This window comes from Rhinatrema bivittatum, chromosome 6 (genome assembly GCF_901001135.1).
Source record: "Rhinatrema bivittatum chromosome 6, aRhiBiv1.1, whole genome shotgun sequence".
NCBI lineage: Eukaryota > Metazoa > Chordata > Amphibia > Gymnophiona > Rhinatrematidae > Rhinatrema > Rhinatrema bivittatum.
This window is the reverse complement of record NC_042620.1, coordinates 35913204-35933726: the sequence shown is the minus strand read 5'-3', so window position 1 is coordinate 35933726 and position 20523 is coordinate 35913204. Positions and strand designations below refer to the sequence as shown.

General features: G+C 43.1%; 1 protein-coding gene across 3 annotated transcripts in view; it reads left to right on the top strand.

The window, feature by feature from the left end:
* The window catches only part of ITGB5 (integrin subunit beta 5), a 171825-nt gene that overhangs the window by 81559 nt on the left and 69743 nt on the right, over nucleotides 1-20523 (top strand). For all 3 annotated transcript variants that reach the window (XM_029605250.1, XM_029605249.1, XM_029605248.1), the window contains one exon: nucleotides 7217-7351. In XM_029605250.1, the coding sequence (XP_029461110.1) occupies nucleotides 7217-7351 (135 nt within the window). The remainder of the gene's footprint in view (nucleotides 1-7216; nucleotides 7352-20523) is intronic.

The window sequence follows — 20523 nt, the reverse complement described above, 5'->3', positions numbered from 1 at the left end:
CTCACTGGGCTCCTATAAAGGAGAGGGTAGTTTTCCTCTCTCCTCCATGCTTGAAGAGGAAGAGGATTCTGTGGGGGATCTGCTGATGTCCAGATCACAGGAGCTTTCCTGTGGTCCAAGGATTCAGGAATAAGGGGAGGCCTTGCCTAGGAACTGGGGCACTTTTCAGGTAGTTATTGCAACCCTTCGTCATTTCTCTAGGTGGATAGATGTAGTTACAAGGAGGAGGGGAAAAACACAACCTTGAATAGCAACCTCTTCTCACTTTTACCAGGGTTCTCCAAGATGAAATTATGGCTGAAAATTTCTGCATTTATAAACGGAAGGACAAGTCCAATACATATCTCCTGTGTGCTTGCTACTTCTGAGAATGCAATGGTTAGGGCCCGCAGCAATTATAATTAAACACAGTAAAGGCCATCAGATAAGAAAAATAATCTTAGTATAAATATGCATGGATTAACACAACCACTTCCACAAAATATAATGTGGAACATTCTGCTTGCTCTGGATTATTTAAATTTGCAATTGGATAATGTTGCTGAGTCAGTTCTTCCCTCCTTTAGATGAATACCAGTTCAATTTGTCTGTGTGTGCCCAAGTTTTGCAAACACAGTCCTACTGTCTCCAAGTGGAATTGCTTCCTGCAAGGCCGAAACGCCAAACAGCAGTGAGGGATGGGCAGTTGCTCAGTCTTACAGCTTGCTTCCTTCTCAGCAAACTCCAGGATACCATTTTTACAGACAAATAATAATATTTGGGACCCTTCCCAGGCTTTTATTCACAACTCGATTAAGCTCTGGGAATGGCTTCTGCTGCAGTCTGCTTGTCTTCTGTGGCAACCAGCTCTCTAGACATGCGGGTTAAACTATTTTACGTTGCATGTCAACCCATATTCCTTACATAGAGCAATGCAGGCTGACGTCAATAAAGAACTGACATAAAGTTTCAAGCTACAGTTGAACAATAGATTCATGATGCTTCAATGAATACACAGCAATGAAAAGAAACACATTACCATTGTAGCCTATTTATTTATTTATGTAAAAGCTTTTGTATTCCGCTTGTACACGATGTGGTGATCTAGGCGGTTTACATAATATAATAAATAATAATAGATAAAACAAAGACATCATAGCATTATGATACAACGAAAGGAATTAAAAACAGAAAGTAAAAATAAATAAGGATACAATCAAGTATAACTGTTAAAATAAAAGCAATAACCAATGTATAAATTAACCAAGTAGTCACAGTAAGTGTAATTGTCACTGCTTAAGCAAGCACCATTAACTTGTAATTTACAATACAGCACATAGAGAAGCCACTCACCTTTTTTTTGCAAACAAATAGTAAGATTAGAAAACCTGCACAGTGTTTTATTGGGAGTTTGGTTAGCTCTGGGAATGGCTCTGCTTGTCTGCTGTAGCCACCAAGGGATGATTGCAAGATCTCTGGCCGTCTTAACGGGACTTCACTTGTATTGGGACTTCAGCGTGGGAATTCCCAGTAAGGGTTACCTTACCATTCTTGTATGGAAGAAGAGGATTTTCCTGGGTGTCCAAGGGTTTCTAAAACACCTTTGGGAGAACTAGGCGGGATCATCCCAAGTCCTGTGCCCGTACTCGGGTGGTTTGAGAATTTATCGTTATTTTTGTTGGGCCTGTGTCTGATCTATGTTTGCATCTGCTACGGTTGCAAGAACCGGCGTGGCATTACCGACTGTTTTCCGACTGTCTTTTATTTTTGACGGTCGCTGAACTTTTGAGTTTATTTGGAAAAAACCTCATTTATTTTGGAACACAACATTTGGTATGAGGACTGTTTATTTTTAAGAGTGATCCTCTTCAGGACCCCACAAGTCAAGCCTGTCCCCATCACAGAACCCAGGTTCCCAACACTGCACCGAGTGGGTCAGTGTTCAGCGTTCCTTGGAAGGTAAACCCCCTTTAAAGGTGAGGAGGGAGATTATACCTTTATTGCCAAATATCAAGATTTTTTGTCCGGAGTTGTGAGCTGCTCTCTTGGTTTCCCTTTAAGTTCTGTTTAACATTATATATTTATATTAAAATCATCTTTAACTTTAGTGATGGGTTGGCGATGTGTAACATTCATTCGTTATTTTTTTTAACTTTATTTAAAATTATTCCATTCAATTTTTCTCTTTTACATTTTTCGTTTTCTCATGTTTGGCCACCGTTCACCTTGCTGGTTTTTCTCTCATGTACTGGGCCTACCTTCCCTTCTCATTTTTTCTCTTACATTTTTTATTTAACCAATCACAAGTCATTATGCACAGACGTTACTCTATCCGAGCTTTCAAGAAAGCCCATAGTAGCATGAAGGACCCCTCCCCCTGCCGCCACGATGCCCCAAATGCTCACACACAACCACCACCAGGTTATTATAACTTACAATTCTTAAGGAGTTTTTTTCATCAATAGTAACTTGAACAAGAGAATGAGGGACAGGGGGAAGTTACTATTTATTTATTTATTTTTAATTTTTATATACCGATGTTCCTGTAAAGAATACATATCGCACCGGTTTATGAGTTATAACTCACCGGTTTATAAGTTATTCCAATTAAAAAAATTATGCCCCTCCCCCTCACTGCAGGTGGTTAAATCAGGGTCGGGCAACTTGCCACATCAGAAGGTTCGTAGTTTGAGGATCGTACACCCCAGTGCACTGCGATATCGGCAAGTCAGCAGGTAAAGCGTCAAGAATACCCCGAGGTATAGAGCAGCAGCAGCAACAGAGATTTTATGCTGCATTTTAAACAAATCCGGCCCTATTATCAAAAAGCAGGACAACTTTCTTCCTATTAGAAAAATAAGCCAATTTGTACTTCCAGTATTCTACATAGACATTAACCAAGAGTATCATGATAGTTCAAAGCAGCTAATTATTTATAGAACTCTAAATCAGTGCCCAAGTTCTCTTTCTTTTCTAGGCTGTTTATTACAGTGACATGGAACGTTTATGCATTTATATAAATGACTTCCATGGTGCCAAGCTAGGAAAAATGAACATCTACTTCCTTTCTCCAGCAGCCATGGTCATGAATCATTCATGTATGACTAAGTCTGGGCAGAGCCTCGCCTATAAAGTTGCCACCAGGGCTCACTGTCATCTCTGTGGATAAACAGAAAGTGCTTTTTTTTTTTAAATTTTTCCTGTAACGTTTGCTTGGCAGACCTGGTGTGGTTTTCCAAAGCCTCACTGTACAAGTTAATTACAATACAGGGCCTTGTTCGTGATAGAATTTGCATAGTAGTGGAGCAGCGTCAGGACGACGACCCCATGACCCAGCAAGTCTTCCCGGTTGTGGCCATCTTCTGTGGCACCGCAGGCCATGCTTGTTCTCTGGTTTCCTTCCCTTATCCTTACCATTTGCTTTGTATCTATTCCAAGCACACTTTTGGTTAGCGCCACCTCTGCTGGTAGAACATTATCTGAGGAGTTTCCCTCTAACCCACAAGGCTTTGACCAGGACAAAAGCTGAGTTGTTGATTCGGTCCTGTAAGATGCCATGTTCCCTTTGGGGCACTTTAAAATGTATTGATTCACAGAATGAGATTTTATTTCTGTAATTCCGTGGCAGTAGTGAACTGTAGTGTGTTTACAAAGCCATGAGTGAATGAGTTATTTAAGAGGCCTCGTTAGCCTTTTGGATGCAGTTATTGAACAAAAAGGCCTTTTAGTAAGTAATAAGGCTTTAATGGCTAATAAACACAAGCTAAAGCTCTCTGGGGATTTTTTACATTTGTTAGCGAGTAGCTTCCCTTCACGAGAATCGTTGTTGGGCTGCAGATTCTGCACAGGGCACGTGATACTCGGCATTCTGCAGCTTGGAGAATGGGCCTCTCTCTGCCCGTTTGACTGGCTGAATATCATTTTAAGCCGTCTTATAATTGGGTGGTGTTGAGTTATTGTTCAGCTGCAGATTTACTTCTGGCTGCAGATCCTGTATATTTGGAGTCAGAAAATATGCTCTATACGTAGGGTAGTAAAAGCCTCTTTTGTGGTTGTCCTCGTGGTAGTAAAATCATCACCTATTTTGAAATGGCAAACCATTAGACGCTCTTGCAAGAGCTGTTTTGTGTCCTGGAGCATGACTATGTTAGGTCTTGGTCTGTTGGGGGTGGGGGTGGATGTGGCAAACATCTAGAACTAAGCAACAGATTTTGGGCCTTATAAATAAAGGATTTATTCTAATTCTGTGTCTGTGGGGGTGAGGGGACCCTTTATTGAATAAAGCCCTATGCGTGTTATACAAGTCTGGTAACACTTAGTCTTTCTATCCAGAATTAGTTACTATTATTTTTCACATATGCAAGGTCCCTCCCTTAGTCCATGTCTGGCGACGTCCTTGTGGTGTGCGCTACTTGCAACGTCTTTTCATGATTGTAGAGCACTCAAGGCAGATTGTTCCATGTTCCTGTCCACTCTGCTAAAGACATCTCCCAGCTGCCAGCCATGGAGGCTTGACTGCTTGCAGGATATTCCTCCTTATCCATGTCAGTTTGTGATGTCTTCCTTATCGATTCTCTGCCATCCTGGGCAAATGAGCATCAGGTTCCTGAACTTAATCCAGCACCCAGCCTCCCCCCCATGTCCTACCCGTGAGTTTTGTAATAATCTAAACAGTTACGAAAACTAGGTTTGTTATTGGTTTTTTTAAACCCGGGCACTTAGCTTAGATCTGGGTTCAAAAAAGGTTTGGACAAGTTCCTGGAGGAGAAGGCCATAAACTGCTATTGGTCAAGTTGACTTAGGGAGTTGCCATTGCTATTCCTGGCATCGGTAGCATGGGATCCATTTAATGTTTGGGTACTTGCCAGGTACTTGTAACCTGGATTGACCACTGTTGGAAACATTCAGTCTGACCCAGTATGGCAACTATGTTGTTATGCTTTTTTTGACCTCGCAGTTTCTGCTTGCTTCTTTGGGTTTCCAGCTCAGTTGGAATTGGCATCTACTGGGCTGTAGTGGCAAGAGCCTTCATTCACAGCTACCTGGGGGTTTTCCTCATCCTCCTCGCTCTCCACTGTCTCATAGCAATAACAGTCCTTTTCTAGGGTCCACAGACCTTATCTTTCTCTAGAGACTACTTATGTGTGCACCTCAGAGTCTAGCCACTAGGTCCCACCTTTGTGCAGTGGCCTGGATTCTCTCCTCTGCTGGCCATAGCATTTCAAGTACTGGAAAACCCAAGGAGCAGCTGGCAGACTTGGACAGGGTCGCCTGCATAGCAGCACAAAGGGCTGCCACTGAGCCACTGGGTTGGCTGCAGAGACTATAACTGTCTGTGCAAATCCCGTGTAGGCTGTGTTAAGAGCTTGTTGGATCCGTGATGACTCATGTCTTAAGGATAAGGTTTTTGTCTTTACATTGGCTTAAGGAAAACAACAAAGACAAACACAGAGGCAAGCCAACCGCAGAGAATAATAAATACCAGACAAAAGAGCAGAGGTAACCAAAAAAACAATAAATGTATGCATATAAATATATTAAATAAATCAAAATTGCGTTAGAGGATAAAAAACACATAACTATTGTACAATTAGAAAATCAATAAAAATACAAATCAGTGTAAGAGATCAGTTAAGACTCGACATGGTTATGTTTTGGCATTTGCCTGCATCAGGGGTTAAACACTATAATGTCAGCAACAACAATGAATATCATTGATGTGTTTTTTCCATAGAACAATATTACTCTTAAAAGGGTCATGTAAAAAAAATTCTTAAATTCTACTTCTTAAAAATTTGCTAATATGGGGCAATAGTGGCCCCTGTAGCTGTGCCCATGACCTGCTGATAAAATATGCCTTGGCACATGAAGAAATATTTGGTTAAAGCATTTACTGCCAGGGCACACATATAATCAGTGGGAACTCTTGGATTCATAGGCTTCTTGGTACAAGTTTTTCTCATAACGGAAAGGGCTTCCTTCTGTGCCAGGTTTGCATGTACAATAACTAATAGAAACAGAGAAATTAGGGCAGAAAAGGACCAAACGGTCCATCCAGTCTTCCCAACAAGCTTATGGTAGTATCTGCCGCGCCGTGCAGGACACCCCCATACTTATCAGTTTCTCACACTGTAAAAGTCAGGGCCCTGTTACCTCTTGCTGTTGAAGCAGAGAGCAATGTTGGAGTTGCATCAAAAGTATCAGGCTTATTGGTTAAGGGCAGTAACAGCCGCCTCAGCAAGTTACCCCCTTGCTTATTTGTTTCCCCAGATAATAAAAGTCAGGGTCCCTGTTGGTTGCTGTTTGAATCTAATTTCCCTTTTCCGCCTGCCGTTGAAGCGGAGAGCAGTGATAGACTTGCATCAAGAGTATGAAAGCTTATTAGTTAAGGGTCATGAAAAGTAGCTGCGATGAATGGGATTTCATAGATTCCAAAATATTAATAATAATATGCGAGAAGTACCTCACATAGGAGGGAAGGTCCACAGCAAAAAAATAAAAAAAAAAATCAATAAAGTGGTTCCAATAGAAAACCAATGGCTGGAACCCTGGGGCGACCAGGGGGATTGATCAGAGACAATTAATTTTAGGGAGGATATGATGCGGGGGCTATAATAGGATGTTTGACTTCTAAAAAAGGATGCCCTGTCAGCTCGCCGATAACTAGAAGGCAGTGAGCGGGGTTAAAAGGCTTCCTCGAGGCTGACAGATATCGGAGATACAAGGCCTCCTTAGGATCAGGAAATCTTTTGTCTTCCAGGAGTCGCTGTGCTGTGTTACAGGAGCTCCTCTTCACGTCCTTTGTATGAGAACAGATATAGGAGATTTAGTGGTTTACGCAGCACGACTGACGCGCTTCAGATTAACATCAGGCAGCCGGCCTAGTTTCCTTTCTTTTTTGCCTGTATGTATTACGGTGGTCTCTGAGGTGGGTCAGGGATCGGGCAGTAGCGTAGCTCAGAGCAAAGAGCCGGCACAGATGAGCTTCGGGTAGTGTTTGTATCCCGGGGAATGTTTGTTTGCCTTTTCTTCTAAAGCGTGTGGTGGGACACCCAGCCTGACTGAGCAATGCTACTTTCCGAGTTCAGTAGAACGGTTGAGTCGTCTTCCCTGCTGGCAACAGGGCACAGTGCGCAAATGGTAAATTGAATCCATGAGGATGAGAAAAAAAAAAATGCCTGTTTCCGGTGCTTTGCTCTGTTGTTTTATTTCTCTCTCTACCGTTTTGGTTTTTCAGAGTATCCGATCTAAAGTGGAGCTGACCGTCTGGGACCACCCTGAGGATCTCAGCCTGGCCTTCACAGCCACCTGTCAGGACGGTTTGTCACACCCCGGCCTCCGGAAGTGCGAGGATCTCAAAATTGGAGACACTGTGAGTTTTTCTATTGATTGTCCCTCATGTGGGTAGCCTGAAGATGGGATCTGTACAGTCTGGGAAGGGCACGCTTTTTGGTTCTTCAGAAGCTATCCCAATGCACAAAGGTTCATAGCATCCAGGGCCGTGCAGTGCTTGCCTAGGGCCCGGGATAGGTGGGACTTGCCGGCCCCTCCACCTTAAAATGACGTGCCTGTCAGGTCCGGGACCCCCTGACACGTGGGGCTCAGAGTATATGGGAATTGTGGGTCACTTCTTACCGCATTATGCCACAGACCTGGGACCCTGCAAGCCCATCAGTGTCCTGGATGCCCGGGGAGCCTGCATGGCCCTGGGGCAAGCACCCTGGTCACCCTGATCTAAGGCCATTGCTGCCTAATAATTTAAGGAATCGCCTTCTAAGGATATCCTCATATCTATTCTATATCCATTTGAAAAATAAAAAAAAAGGTAAGCACGGTATATTTAAGTTAAAAGATATTTTGCTCTTTTATTACTTCTCTCCTGTCTGTGTTGCAATGGATTTCTGCAGCGACAGAACTCGTAGGGTTATAGCATAGTTAGGGCCTGGATTTTTTTTTTTTATTCCAGTTTGAATCTGTGATTAAAAACTGTTGGCAATTCTGTCACCTTGGGGTAATTTTGTAACGGCCCGCATAAACTTTTGATGAAATGCTTGCCTAGATAAGGAGGGTGCGGGGGATGGAAAAGACGGGCTTCATAGTGACCGTTTCTTTGTCAGACAGGCAAGCAAAAGTTAAAATGGCTTCTTGTTTTTTTGGGGGACGTGGTCTTTATCGTGTGGTGTCCAACAAGGGTCACTCCTTTCACCCGTTCTTTTCAATTATTATTGTTAACTTTTGCAGCCCCCTGGACGGTTTTCTGAGGAATGTAATTATAGTTCTGTTCAAATCTTCTGTCCAATGACTATTTCGCTGGAAAGTACATATCAGGATTTGAATGAAGTTTTGTCAGTGCTCAGCAACTGCAGGCAAGGGGGCAGGTTACAGCTGGAGCCAAACTGAATCACTGCAGGCGGTTAAATCAGGGTCGGGCAACTTGCCACGTCAGAAGGTTCGTAGTTTGGGGATCGTACACCCCAGTGCACTGCGATATCGGCAAGTCAGCAGGTAAAGCGTCAAGAATACCCCGAGGTACAGAGCAGCAGCAGCAACAGAGATTTTATGCTGCATTTTAAACAAATCCGGCCCTATTATCAAAAAGCAAAAACAGTGACACTGAGAGGTAGAAAGCTGCAGCAAAAAAAACCCCAAAACATTTCACGCACATTACTCACCAAGTCACTGTTACAAAAGAAAGTCCAGGCTGTACAACTATCAGCATCTGACTGCCTGCTGACCTTCCACCATGAGTTTGTGTTGTTTTCAAGGAACAGGCAGGGGCTAAGGAGCATGAGGATGGACGGCTGACGGAAAAATCAGATTCCCTTCATCTGCTGACTGTTCACAGCTGAAAGGATGCCGGTTCTTGTCTTTGTGCACATTAGCTCGCGGCTGTTCCCTCCCATCCTGCAGCGACGTCATCAATGGAGCGTACTCTAGACAAGTGCTCCGGCTGCTGCCGCCAACGCCAACCTCAGCGTTATCAGAGGAGGCCTGAATTGATGGGCTAATGCACGTAGTGTCAGGCCATTGCTAACTGCGTCACGTTTTAGTGTTGGCGGGCCGGACATAATGGGAGGCAGGTCTCCAAAAATCATGCCGATCAGCTGGTTCTGGCTCACCCCTGGACTAGGGACTAGGATAGCCTGAGAGGATGCCTGAGTTGGGTTACATCAGTGATGCAAAGGACTAGGGCACTGCTGAGCTTTCGCCCGGGCTAGACTGGAATAGAAGAGTTGTTCATGTCCTATGCAAAGGTACTGTGTAAGTCAGTTAGCCTTTGAAAAGCGGAGGACAGACGTAAAGACCAGGCAGGGGAGTTACGGAAAGTGCACAAAAATCTCCAGTGCAGCTGGACTGTGAGTCTTACGTTCCATGGAGCCAGATCCCAGAAGCAGTATTCCCTACCAGCTGGCAGAGGACTGAGACGTACCAAAGAGGCAACACAACCTAACTCGCTAGGAACAGCAGCTACAGCCCATGGTGAAGACCAGTTCACCAGCCAATAGGAGAGGGGACCCCAGAACTACATGACTGGACATGAGAGGGGAGTGGGGGACTGTGGGGCAGGCCTCTTGAAGGGTCTAGCGGAGAGGGATAACGTTAGCCGTTATAGAACCCCCCAAAACCCCAGTTCCGTTTAACTGTTCCCTGTGTTACGTGAACTTGTGTTCCCTGATGTCTATGTGAACCTACCACTATTGACCCCAGCTCTAGATTAAGTTCCATTTTTCAATCCATCTCCAAGGGTCAGTGTCATCCTTGTACTGGCAGCAAGTAAACCCCCCTTGGAGTGTCCATGTTAACGCTTTTAAGAGGCATTGACCACATCCACCGGTGATTTGTAGGCAAGTTCAGAAGAGTAATTAATTCATAGTAAAAGACACTGTTCTGTCTCTTCCAGGAAGCTTTCATGCACAGCAGGCACTAGACGTGTGCTGCCAGGCCACCCAGCACTGTGAGAGGGCTTGAGAAGTACAAAATGATAAGCTGGACTGGGATGCTATTCGAATAAGGAATACTAAGTAAATCTAAATAATTACAAAGGGAGGGTCATTTTCGAAGGGACTTCTGCAGGTGAATCAGTGTTTTGCCTGCAAGATTATGACCTTTTACAGAGTAGCCCGCCTGATATGTCATGTTCGTGAGCGAGTTATGCCGGGCTGAGCGGAGGCGTTCCTGGGGGCAGCGTTGGAAAGGCATTTACGCAACAGCCTGCGCGTAAATTTTCGGGGAAACTTTGTGCCCAGCATTCTAGCAGGGGCAACCTGTACAAGTTGATTTGGTGGGAACTTTTTCAAAGTGGACTTGTAAGACCGCCTTGAAAACCGATGTAGCTTGCACACATTTTTTTGCTGACTGTAGTGGGCTGCTTTGAAAAGGACCCTCTAAATGATCTTCTCGGGAGGTGGATGGCATTTGGTGATACCTTGGACCTCTCAACGCACCCGGGACGGAATGGCCATTAGAGAAAAGTCTACGTTCTGCTGTTGACGAGCCTTGGTGCTATCTGTTATACAGCAGTCATGGAATAGTAGGGCAGCAGCGGCGGATAGACTTACCCTTGGGCGAAGAGATTCTAGCGTCATGAGGCTATTCTTTTGGTTTAGGTTTTCTGCTTTCCCAGTAGACTTTCACTTCCTCTACTGGTGGATTTGTGGAAGCTCCTTTCCTGTCATAAATCACCGATTCTGAGAAGCAAGCAGTGTTGCAGACCGCAGAGATAAATACACTTGCCTAGCACGAGACAGTCCTCATGAATGATTCCTTCCCCTCCTGCCTTTAAGTCAACTCAGCCATCAACTTAGCCCTGTTTTAAACTTGAGCAGTTAACCTGGGCCTGTAAGCTTTCTCCTGTCACTGAGACCCCCAGGGTGGGTGGGGAGGTCACTCTGCTGCTCATTAATTCTCCTCTTTGTGCAAGGGAGAAGAGCTGTGGTGGAGAACAGTGGTCTTGAATTAGATATTTGGGCTTGCTCCAGACATGCACACACAGGCTGAAAACATTCACTCTCTCTGGAGACTTAACTATGCATTTTGCAGATGGAACTGAATCCAAGGACTTCAGAAAGTTCAAATGTCTTTGTAAACATGTACAAAATGCCCCAGTAAATTAGCGACTACTGAAAATATCCTCATTCAGTGCGTTTGACCTTAAAAATGAAATAGTTCATATACATGTTTTCTTAGTGTATGATATGGGCTTTGCTAATGGCATTTGTGTGTGAGTCTCTCCCTCGCAGGCTTCTTGAATCTTGAAGCAGAGGGACCGGAGGGATGGGGGAATCACTCGGCGCCATTCAGATGTAGTTGAGCATCCAAAGCATGCATCGCAGCCGTGAAGCTGTTTGTTTCTTTTCATAGTTCTTAATGGGTTGGTTTGGGTTGTTTTTTTTCTGCCAAATGAGTCCCTTGTCACATGATCTCTGTGTGCTGGCCAAGCCGCTCATTTTGTTTATTCAGATGTAGGTGTTGGCACCCGATCGGCTGCCACTCAGCCCATTCCATGGCAAACAACAGCCCTGAAAGGCTGCTTCCAAACTACTTAAGCAATCGGAGAAAATTCCCTTGCAGAAACAGTTGAATATTTGTTGAAAGGGAATGTAGATTGCAAGTGTTCTTTGTCCTTTTTTTCTATTTCAGGATTTCCTCGGGGGTTGTGGAAGGGGTGGGGTGGGGGGCAGTGGTTTATTTTGACCTTTGTTGAGTCTTTTTTCAGGCCCAAAGTCTAGATGAATTTGTGTGTGTAGGGGGGGAATTATATATAATAAGACAGCGTGCATGCCCTGTATTCGAGTTTGGTTTACTTTTTCTTATCTGACTGTGATTTTCCGTTCCCCCTTCTATCCTAGAAGAAACTCTTGTTGTGATTAAAATTGGCTAAGTTATTTTTGTCAAGGTTGTGGTAGCATGTTCTCTAGACATGACAATGTGTAACCGCAGCCAGAGCCAATAAAACATTATTTCAGAACAGGCTGAATGAATAGGGCACATTTAAAACTAATCGGAGAAAGTTCTTTTTTACTCAACGCACAATTAAACTCTGGAATTTGTTGCCAGAGGATGTGGTCAGTGCAGTTAGTATAGCTGTGTTTAAAAAAGGATTGGATAAGTTCTTGGAGGAGAAATCCATTACCTGCTATTAAGTTCACTTAGAGAATAGCCACTGCCATTAGCAATGGTAACATGGAATAGACTTAGTGTTTGGGTACTTGCCAGGTTCTTATGGCCTGGATTGGCCACTGTTGGAAACAGGATGCTGGGCTTGATGGACCCTTGGTCTGACCCAGTATGGCATTTTCTTATGTTCTTATGTTCTTATTTTTTTTTTAAGATCCTTCACCGTCTTCGGTCCATTTTAATAGGCATTTGGCATTTCTGGACATTGGCTTATACAACATAGCTATTCCAGTTGCCTGTGTAGTCAGTTTGTAGTAGGTGAGGGAACTTATCTAGAAGGAGAGAAAGAGACCCTTTAACACTGCACAGGCCACACAGGCCCTTATTTTGCCTCTTCACTCTGGGTGGCTGCGGCACATGAACTGAAGAAGAGTGCAAGAAGATTTGTACTTAAAGGGAATTATGGGAAATTGTAATTGTTGCTCATTGTGAATTTAGATTTTTCTTTTTAGTGCTTCTCTCTGTTCTTTTGCATATCTGCGTCTGTAATCATGAAGTTGGAAAGATTTTTACAGCGCAAAAAGAAGTGTTTATGTTTGCTCTTTTAATCTCATCTAGACATCCTCAGCCAGCATCCTGTCTTGCACTTAGGTTTAACAAAAATGCCCTCATGCAGAGACTTCATATAGGTACGCATTAGTAGGGGGTTCCTATGTGCTTTCTGGACCCTTGAAGGTTAACACAGATTAGGCTGTCACAGTTTACATCACACTGTCATAAAGTTTTCTTTCTTTCTTTCTTTAAAAGCATTTCTAAATTGCCTACCCAACCAAAATGGCCACCCCGAAGCGATGTATAAAAAAACCTCCACTAAACCTACAAGCAAATAACACTGCATTAAGAAACCAAGCTCAAAATCATAAAAACAGACTGGTCACATGCCCCCTATTCGCTGATGCACTACCGGAAAAAGCCAGGTCTTTAAAATTAACTTTGACCAGTGTGTGAAGTATGCACTTATCATTTTTGAATTGCTGCTCCAGGAGCTAAGCAGGAGAGGAGGCATAGCCCAGAGGTTACAGCAGTGGGCTGTGAACCAGGATTAAAAACCTGCTGCTCTTTGTGACCTTGGACAAGTCACTTTATCTCCCTTTGCTTTAGGTGCCCACTTAGACTGTAAACTCTTTATGGCAGGGACTTATGATACATGAAAACTTATCACTGTTTTACAGCGCTGCTTACGTCCAGTATCACTAGAAAATTGCTAAGTACCATTGAGGACAATTCTCAAAGCAGTCTAACAGTGTTAAGACAGATTAATGTAACTAGATCGCCCTGTCCTCAGCATAGCTAAAAGCATGCAAGGCTTCCTTAACACATGTATTATTATTATTGTTATTGTTTCATCTCGCTATACCGCTAGTCAATGTACCGCATCAAAGCGATGTGAACTAAAATAGTGAACGAGCACAAATACAGCGTCTAAATATAATATTTAAAAAACAATCATAAAACGTTTAGTTGGACTGCAGGGGAGCATTCCTGAGAGCAAGTTTCCCTCGGGGGAGGAAAACAGCGCCCATCCAGGACCTCTTCAGAAGTGCGTGTCCGCTATCTTTTACCCTCTTACACAAAGCAGCAGGTGCAAGGTGTGTGGGTGAACTTTATGCCGGCTTTCCAAGGGAAGCTACCCAGGCACTCTCTGCCTTTACAAATGAGTGTAAAGTTAAGTCCACCCAAAATCGCCCAGGTACTTTGTATGTACTCGGGTTATTTAAAGTGTTAATTTAGAGGTCCGTATTTAGAGGCATTTAGCTGGATAACTCGCATGTTACTTGGCTCAATGTCGACTTTTGAATATTTCCCTCACTTAACCGGCTAAACTTTAGCTGGATATCTCGATCTTTGGCAAAATTGTATTTATTTATTTATTTAGAACTTTTATATACCAACATTCATAGACATATCACATCGGTTTACAGATCAACGGGGATAAACCAGAGAAGTTGAGAAATTGATTTATAAAGTTACAATTAACAAGGGGTCAAAACAAACAAGAGGGGAGTATTAGAGCGTCAAGTGGACCTAGGTGAAGAGAGTAGCAGATAGGAAAACCAATAGATAGATGTAGATCGTATAACATAACTAGATAGTTTCGGCATAATTAGGTAATTTAAACCAATAAATAAAAGTGGGTTTGACGAGGGTAAGAGGGAGAGCGGCTGCACAACTGAACATCTCTCCAAAGTCAGCTGGGTAAGTTTATCTTGCTAATCTTGCAGTCTGCCCAATGACTGAATATGGACCTCTTATTTTTTTTAGCGGGGATTTTTAACCCGCCTTTCGCAGGACAGCTTACGGCATTATTAGAATTCAGGTGCAAGAAGCAGCTTCAGCAGAGACAAATGAAACCTGAAAGCTACGGTCCCCTTTCTGGCAAATAGGAGCGACCCAGCCTCACAAATGAAAACCCTCCCAAGCTTGGTCACAAAGGTATTGATTTTTGCAGTGCTGCAAACAAAGAGCAACCTGACCCAAAATTCAAAACAAGAGTAGCATGAGGTGCCAGCATCCCGATGGAGCACCTTGGAGGAAGCTGAGCATTAAATGTCAATAAACCCCCCCCGAAGCAGTACCTCCCTACGAAACATCAGCTGATGTCGGGTTGCTGCTGCTTTGTTGTTTGCACTCTGATAATTACTTTTGCTCTATAAATAAGCATTATGACATTCCTTCATTTTATTTGCAAAGAAAAAAATAGTTAAAAATGAATGGGTGAATGATTGAGAAGTCCGGTGGGGACCCTGTGAGGTCTCGCATGATTGGCTTGCTCACACCCGGACTTGTAACCGTATCCAGTATATGAGTTTGGTGGTGGTTTGAATTTTGGGTTAGTATGTGCCCCAGTTTCATCACTTTCCATATTGTAGGAGGTTTTTTTATTTTTGCAGTGACAGCCAGTTAGTTCAAATGAGGAGAGGAGATGGAAGAGGAGGTTCCCAGTTAATTAAAATTGAACTGCCTTAGGAAAAGCAATAACTATGCATCCTTCCCTTTCTGGCCTCCTGCTCGTAGCAGAATTTAATTTTGCTATATGTAGCAGGGAGGGTGCTTCTAAGCTTCGTCTTTTGTAGAATGGTCCTGTCGGGGGCCAACAAATTGGTTTGTTACAAAGATAAGCTGCGTGCAAACACATTTTTTTTTAGACTATAAAAGGCTCCTCTCTTTTGAGTTCAGCTACCCTCTGATTGTATATGTAGCCATTTCTAATCAGCTGTGTATTACGTCCCCATATATGTTAATGCCTTGTGTGCTCATGAAAGTATTCCGTGTTTCCCTGCACACGCTCAGTAATGTTGCATGCTGGGCAGATGCTTGACAAAATGGCGCCAAGTGCAAAGGTTGCTTTTGGCACTCTCATTCCCTTTTAGTATTGCTTGTTGATAGACTCACAGACTTACTTAAGAGGGCAGTGTGGTGCTCCACGCACACCCCCAGCTTGACATCCCGGGTATTAATTCTGATTGCAATGCACACCCTTTGCAATGGTCCTGTTTGCACACATGGCCTCATCTGATAATAAATATGGTATCCTGAGCACCCTGGGATTAAAATAGTTTTTCTTTAAAATCAAATCAAATTTTGAAGTATTCCTTGAGGTCTGTATTCAGTGCCACTTAGCCGGATAAGTTCCAACTTATCCGGCTAAGTGACGCGTTTTAAATATTCGACCATGGTCAGTGGCCACCGCTTAATCAGATAAATATTTATCCGGCTAAGTGATGAGAGGAGAATGGGCATAAAAGGGAGGAGTTGAGTTGACTCGATAAATTATCCGATTAACTCTAGTCTGCCCGTATACCTGTCCTAAAGTTAGCCAGATAAATGTATGCAATTAACTTTTGGATAACTGTGGCTTGGCCATGACGCTGAATATATAGGCTAAGCTAGCTGAATAGGTTTATCTGGCTAGCTTACCAAACCACACAATGGTTGAATATGGACCTTCTCAGGTTTAATATTTTTTTTTTCCCCCGCATATTTTGTGTTTGCATATGTCATCAAATAAAGCATGAGACAGCTTATTAGTAAGTGGAAATTATCAGTCATTTGAAAAACAGCAAGCATTACACAACAGGTCTAGTTCCTTTTCTCCTTCATTCCCAGCCAGAGCTGCATTATCAAATGTAAACGGAGATAAACACAATGACTCCTGAGTATTTATAGACCGCAGTGGTACCACCTCTTGGTCTCTTCTTCTCCAAAGTAGAAGATTATGGTTGCTGGGACTAGGGCTGTGCAAGATTTACTCCAGTGAACACAGCGCTCTCTATGTTGTGAACTTGATTTCTTGTAAAGACGGGCCTCTTCTTATAGTACAGACTGCTAAAAGGTTCCCGTGGAAATGTGCCGACAGCTTCATGTCAGACTGTGCTGTTTCCTGTGTGAACGCATGGATTTCTTGCAAATATGGGGAACTTTTTCATGATCTTTAATGAACCTCACTACTCATGTTGCAGGCTAGATGACTTCAAGAGATACTTAAAACACATAAGACTGTGCTTTACAGAATGAGATCGCACAAGGATGCCTACTGTATGAGAACTGCAGTTCCTTCCCCACAGTATTGAAGCCTTTTCCCAAAATTAGAGGGGTCGATTTTCAAAGGGTTAAGCATTTAAGAAGATACGTCCCTAAATTAACTCCTTTAAAAAGAAATGGAGAGTAAAACATAGAATATCATAATGCCTCTGTATCGCTCCATGGTGTGACCTCTTCTTGAGTATTGTGTGCAGTTCTGGGCACCACATCTCAAAAAAGATATAGGAGAATTAGAAAAGGTACAGAGAAGGGCAACCAGAATGATAAAGGGGATGGAACAATTCCCCTGTGAAGAAAGGCTAAAGAGGTTTGGACTCTTCAGCTTTGAGAAGCGACGTCTGAAGGGAGATGTGATAGAGGTCTATAAAATAATGAGTGGAGTGGACCGAGTAAATGTAAATCGGTTGTTAACTCTGTTAAAAAGTATGAAGCCCGAGGGACATACAATGAAGTTACTATGTTGTACATTTCAAACTAATAAGGGAAAATAATTTTTTACTCAACACATAATTTAGCTCTGGATTTCATTACCAGAGGATGTGGTGAAAGCTATTAATGTAGCTGCATTTTAAAAAAAGTTTGGACAAGTTCCTGGAGGAAAAGTCCATAGACCATTATCCACTGCTTATTCCTGGGATAATCAGCATGGAATCTATTGACCTTTTGGGATCCTGCCAGGTACTTGTGTCCCGGACTGGCCACTGTTGGAAACAGGATACTAAGCTTGATGGACCTTTGGTCTGAGCCAATATGGCAAGCTTTTGACTGGCTGAAAGCCTAGATTTAGGATCCTTTTTTCACTGGGTAACTAAATTTTGGGCCAGGGAATTGGGGGATGGAAAAAAAGGTTAGGCATCTAGCCTTGATTTTCATCACTTATTTAGGCTCCTAAATGTAGGGAAATGAATTGCAGGCCTAAACTGATGAGAATTTTCACTTGAAATCTTAGACACTTGAGTGACGTCTTGAGGTTTTCTTGAAAACTGACTTCACAATGTAGATGGGGAGCCCTGTGCTTTACCTGAAAATGATGCTTCTTTGCAGCATGGCTGGTGTAAAAGATAGAGGAACCCGGAAGACAGCGAAATGGGAGAGGTTTTGAAAAGGTCACTAAAAGCCTTGATCCGTGCAGGCTTTTAAACCCATTGAGGATGGAAAGTTTTCGGGTGGCAGATTAACCTGGGCAAAATGCTTTTTACCTGGGGAAATCGCTTTTGATAACTGCTTTTGTAAATAATCGATATTAAAAAAAAAATCTTGGGAGCCAACTCAAAGCATCATGGTTGCTTGTATGCCCTGCATAGGGAGGACTTCTATTCCAGAAGAAGCTGAATATGATTGACTGACTTGGCTTTTTTCTGCTGTCTTCATGGCAGGAAAAATCCCGGATGAGTTAAATTCAGGTCACTAATATTTTTTGGGTCATTGCTTAAGGATGACACCTAGTGGCTGGATTCAGGGCCCATCCAGTCTGCCCATTGCTGGGCAGACTGGATGGGCCGTTTGGTCTTCTTCTGCCGTCATTTCTATGTTTCTATGACTGCAGGGTTCTGGAAAACGCCCTAGAACATGGTACCAGCTAAGGATTGTCACTTGAATGACTGGTCTAGGTTTGTTGCAGAATTAGAGAAGGGCAACCAAATGATAAAGGGGATGGAACAGCTCCCCTATGAGGAAAGGCTGAAGAGGTTAGGACTTTTCAGCTTGGAGAAGAGATGGCTGAGGGGGGGGGGGGGGATATGATAGAGGTCTATAAAGTAATGAGTGGAATGGAACTAGTAAACATGAATCAGTTGTTTACTCTTTCAAAAAGTACAAAGACCAGGGGACTCACAATTAAGTTACTAAGTTGTATATTTAAAACTAATAAGAGAAAATATTATTTTACTCATATATATAATTAAGGTCTGGAATTCATTGCCAGAGGATGTGGTGAAAGCTATTAGTGTAGCTGTGTTTAAAAAAAGTTTTGGACAAGTTCCTGGAGGAAAAGACCATAAATCATTATTAAGGTGGAGTTGCAGAAATCCACTGCTTATCCCTGGGATAATCAGCATGGAATCTGTCTACCCCTTGGGATCCTGCCAGGAACTTGTGACTTGACTTGGCTTGGCTACTGTTGCAAACAGGATTACTGGGCTTGATGGACCTTTGGTCTGACCCAGTATGGCAAATCTTTGTTCTTATGTATCAAAGATGTTTTTGGGTTGGTTTTTTTTGCTCCGGCACAGAAATTGCTCTCGGTATACCACTGACCATAGCCCAGTATTTTGAATGAGGAAAATACCAGTGCTGAACTGGAACAGTTTTTGCTTTGGGGCATACTTTTTGATACCTCTGCTCCATGGGCTAGGGCATCAAACATTTTCTTTTCTTTCATGCCTATGTGAAAACAATTCTTTCATAAATCAAACCAGAAGTTTGCTGTTTCTATTAACTTTCTATACCAGGCTTGCTTATTGCACGTCAACATGTAATCAAAAGCATTTTTTTTTTCTTAGTCCGACTAAAACAGCACAGTCTCATGGGTGTAGTGCTCGTTGCTTCTTTCCCAGCCAAAAGGATCTAAAGCCAGCTCCCTGGCTGTGCATCCATCTTAATGCCAGATTCTGACATAGCACCAAGGATCGGGGATTTCCCCTGGGTTCCCCGTAAGTTTCCCCAAGCCAGCATGGTTTTCATTGTCCTGTGGTCAGCACCAGGGCCTCGTGAAGTAAAACTGGCGAGAATGAGAAACACAATACTTTTGGTGACTGCTCCAAAATTGTGGAAATCAGCTTCCTCTAGAGATCAGCGTAGCCTACGATTTCGCCCGATTCCGTAAACGTTTGTAAGTAAAGGCTGTTTGCCCAAGCTTTTGGTTGAACTGGTTAGACCTAACAGCCCCTTTTATTTGATATGCAAGAAACATTTCTTTCTTTTTGTGATTTATGGATAGTATTTGTTGTTGGTCAGTTTTAATGAATTTGTATGTTATCTTGTAAGATTTTAGTTGTGTTTGTAAATTACATTGGGAGCAGGAATGAGAACAATAGCCAAGAACCTCTGTGGCCAGGCCTGGAAATGTAAGAAGGTCTCCTCATGCCGTGCACGGAAAGCTTGGAAAAGAGACGGCTGAGGGGGGATATGATAGAGATCTTTAAGATCATGAGAGGTCTTGAACGAGTAGATGTGACTCTGTTATTTACACTTTCGAATAATAGAAGGACTAGGGAGCATTCCATGAAGTTAGCAAGTAGCACATTTAAGACTAATTGGCGAAAATTCTTTTTCACTCAACGCACAATAAAGCTCTGGAATTTGTTGTCAGAGGATGTGGTTAGTGCAGTTAGTGTAGCTGGGTTCAAAAAAGGTTTGGATAAGTTCTTGGAGGAGAAGTCCATTAATGACTATTAATCAATATTACTTAGGGAATAGCCACTGCTATTAATTGCATCAGTAGCATGGGATCTTCTTGGTGTTTGGGTACTTGCAGGTTCTTATGGCCTGGATTGGCCACTGTTGGAAACAGGATGCTGGGCTTGATGGACCCTTGGTCTGACCCAGCATGGCAATTTCTTATTTTCTTATGTTCTTAATGTGCATGCCCTGGTCAGAGTTCCCTCGCGCCAGGTATACAGTGGTAGAGGATCCTCAGCCGTTCCAGCAGGCTCTCCTTCATTCGCAGAAAGAGCCTCGCGGAGTCGCTGCAGTTCTGTTCAGTGCTTTGTGCGTTTTTTCAGCTCTGTTGGCGTGGATCGAGCAGCTCCAGCACGCCGCTGTATTGTGTCACACCCCGTGTCCAGTCTTTAATGTAGCAGCTCAGCATTGTGCCTTCCTCTCTGG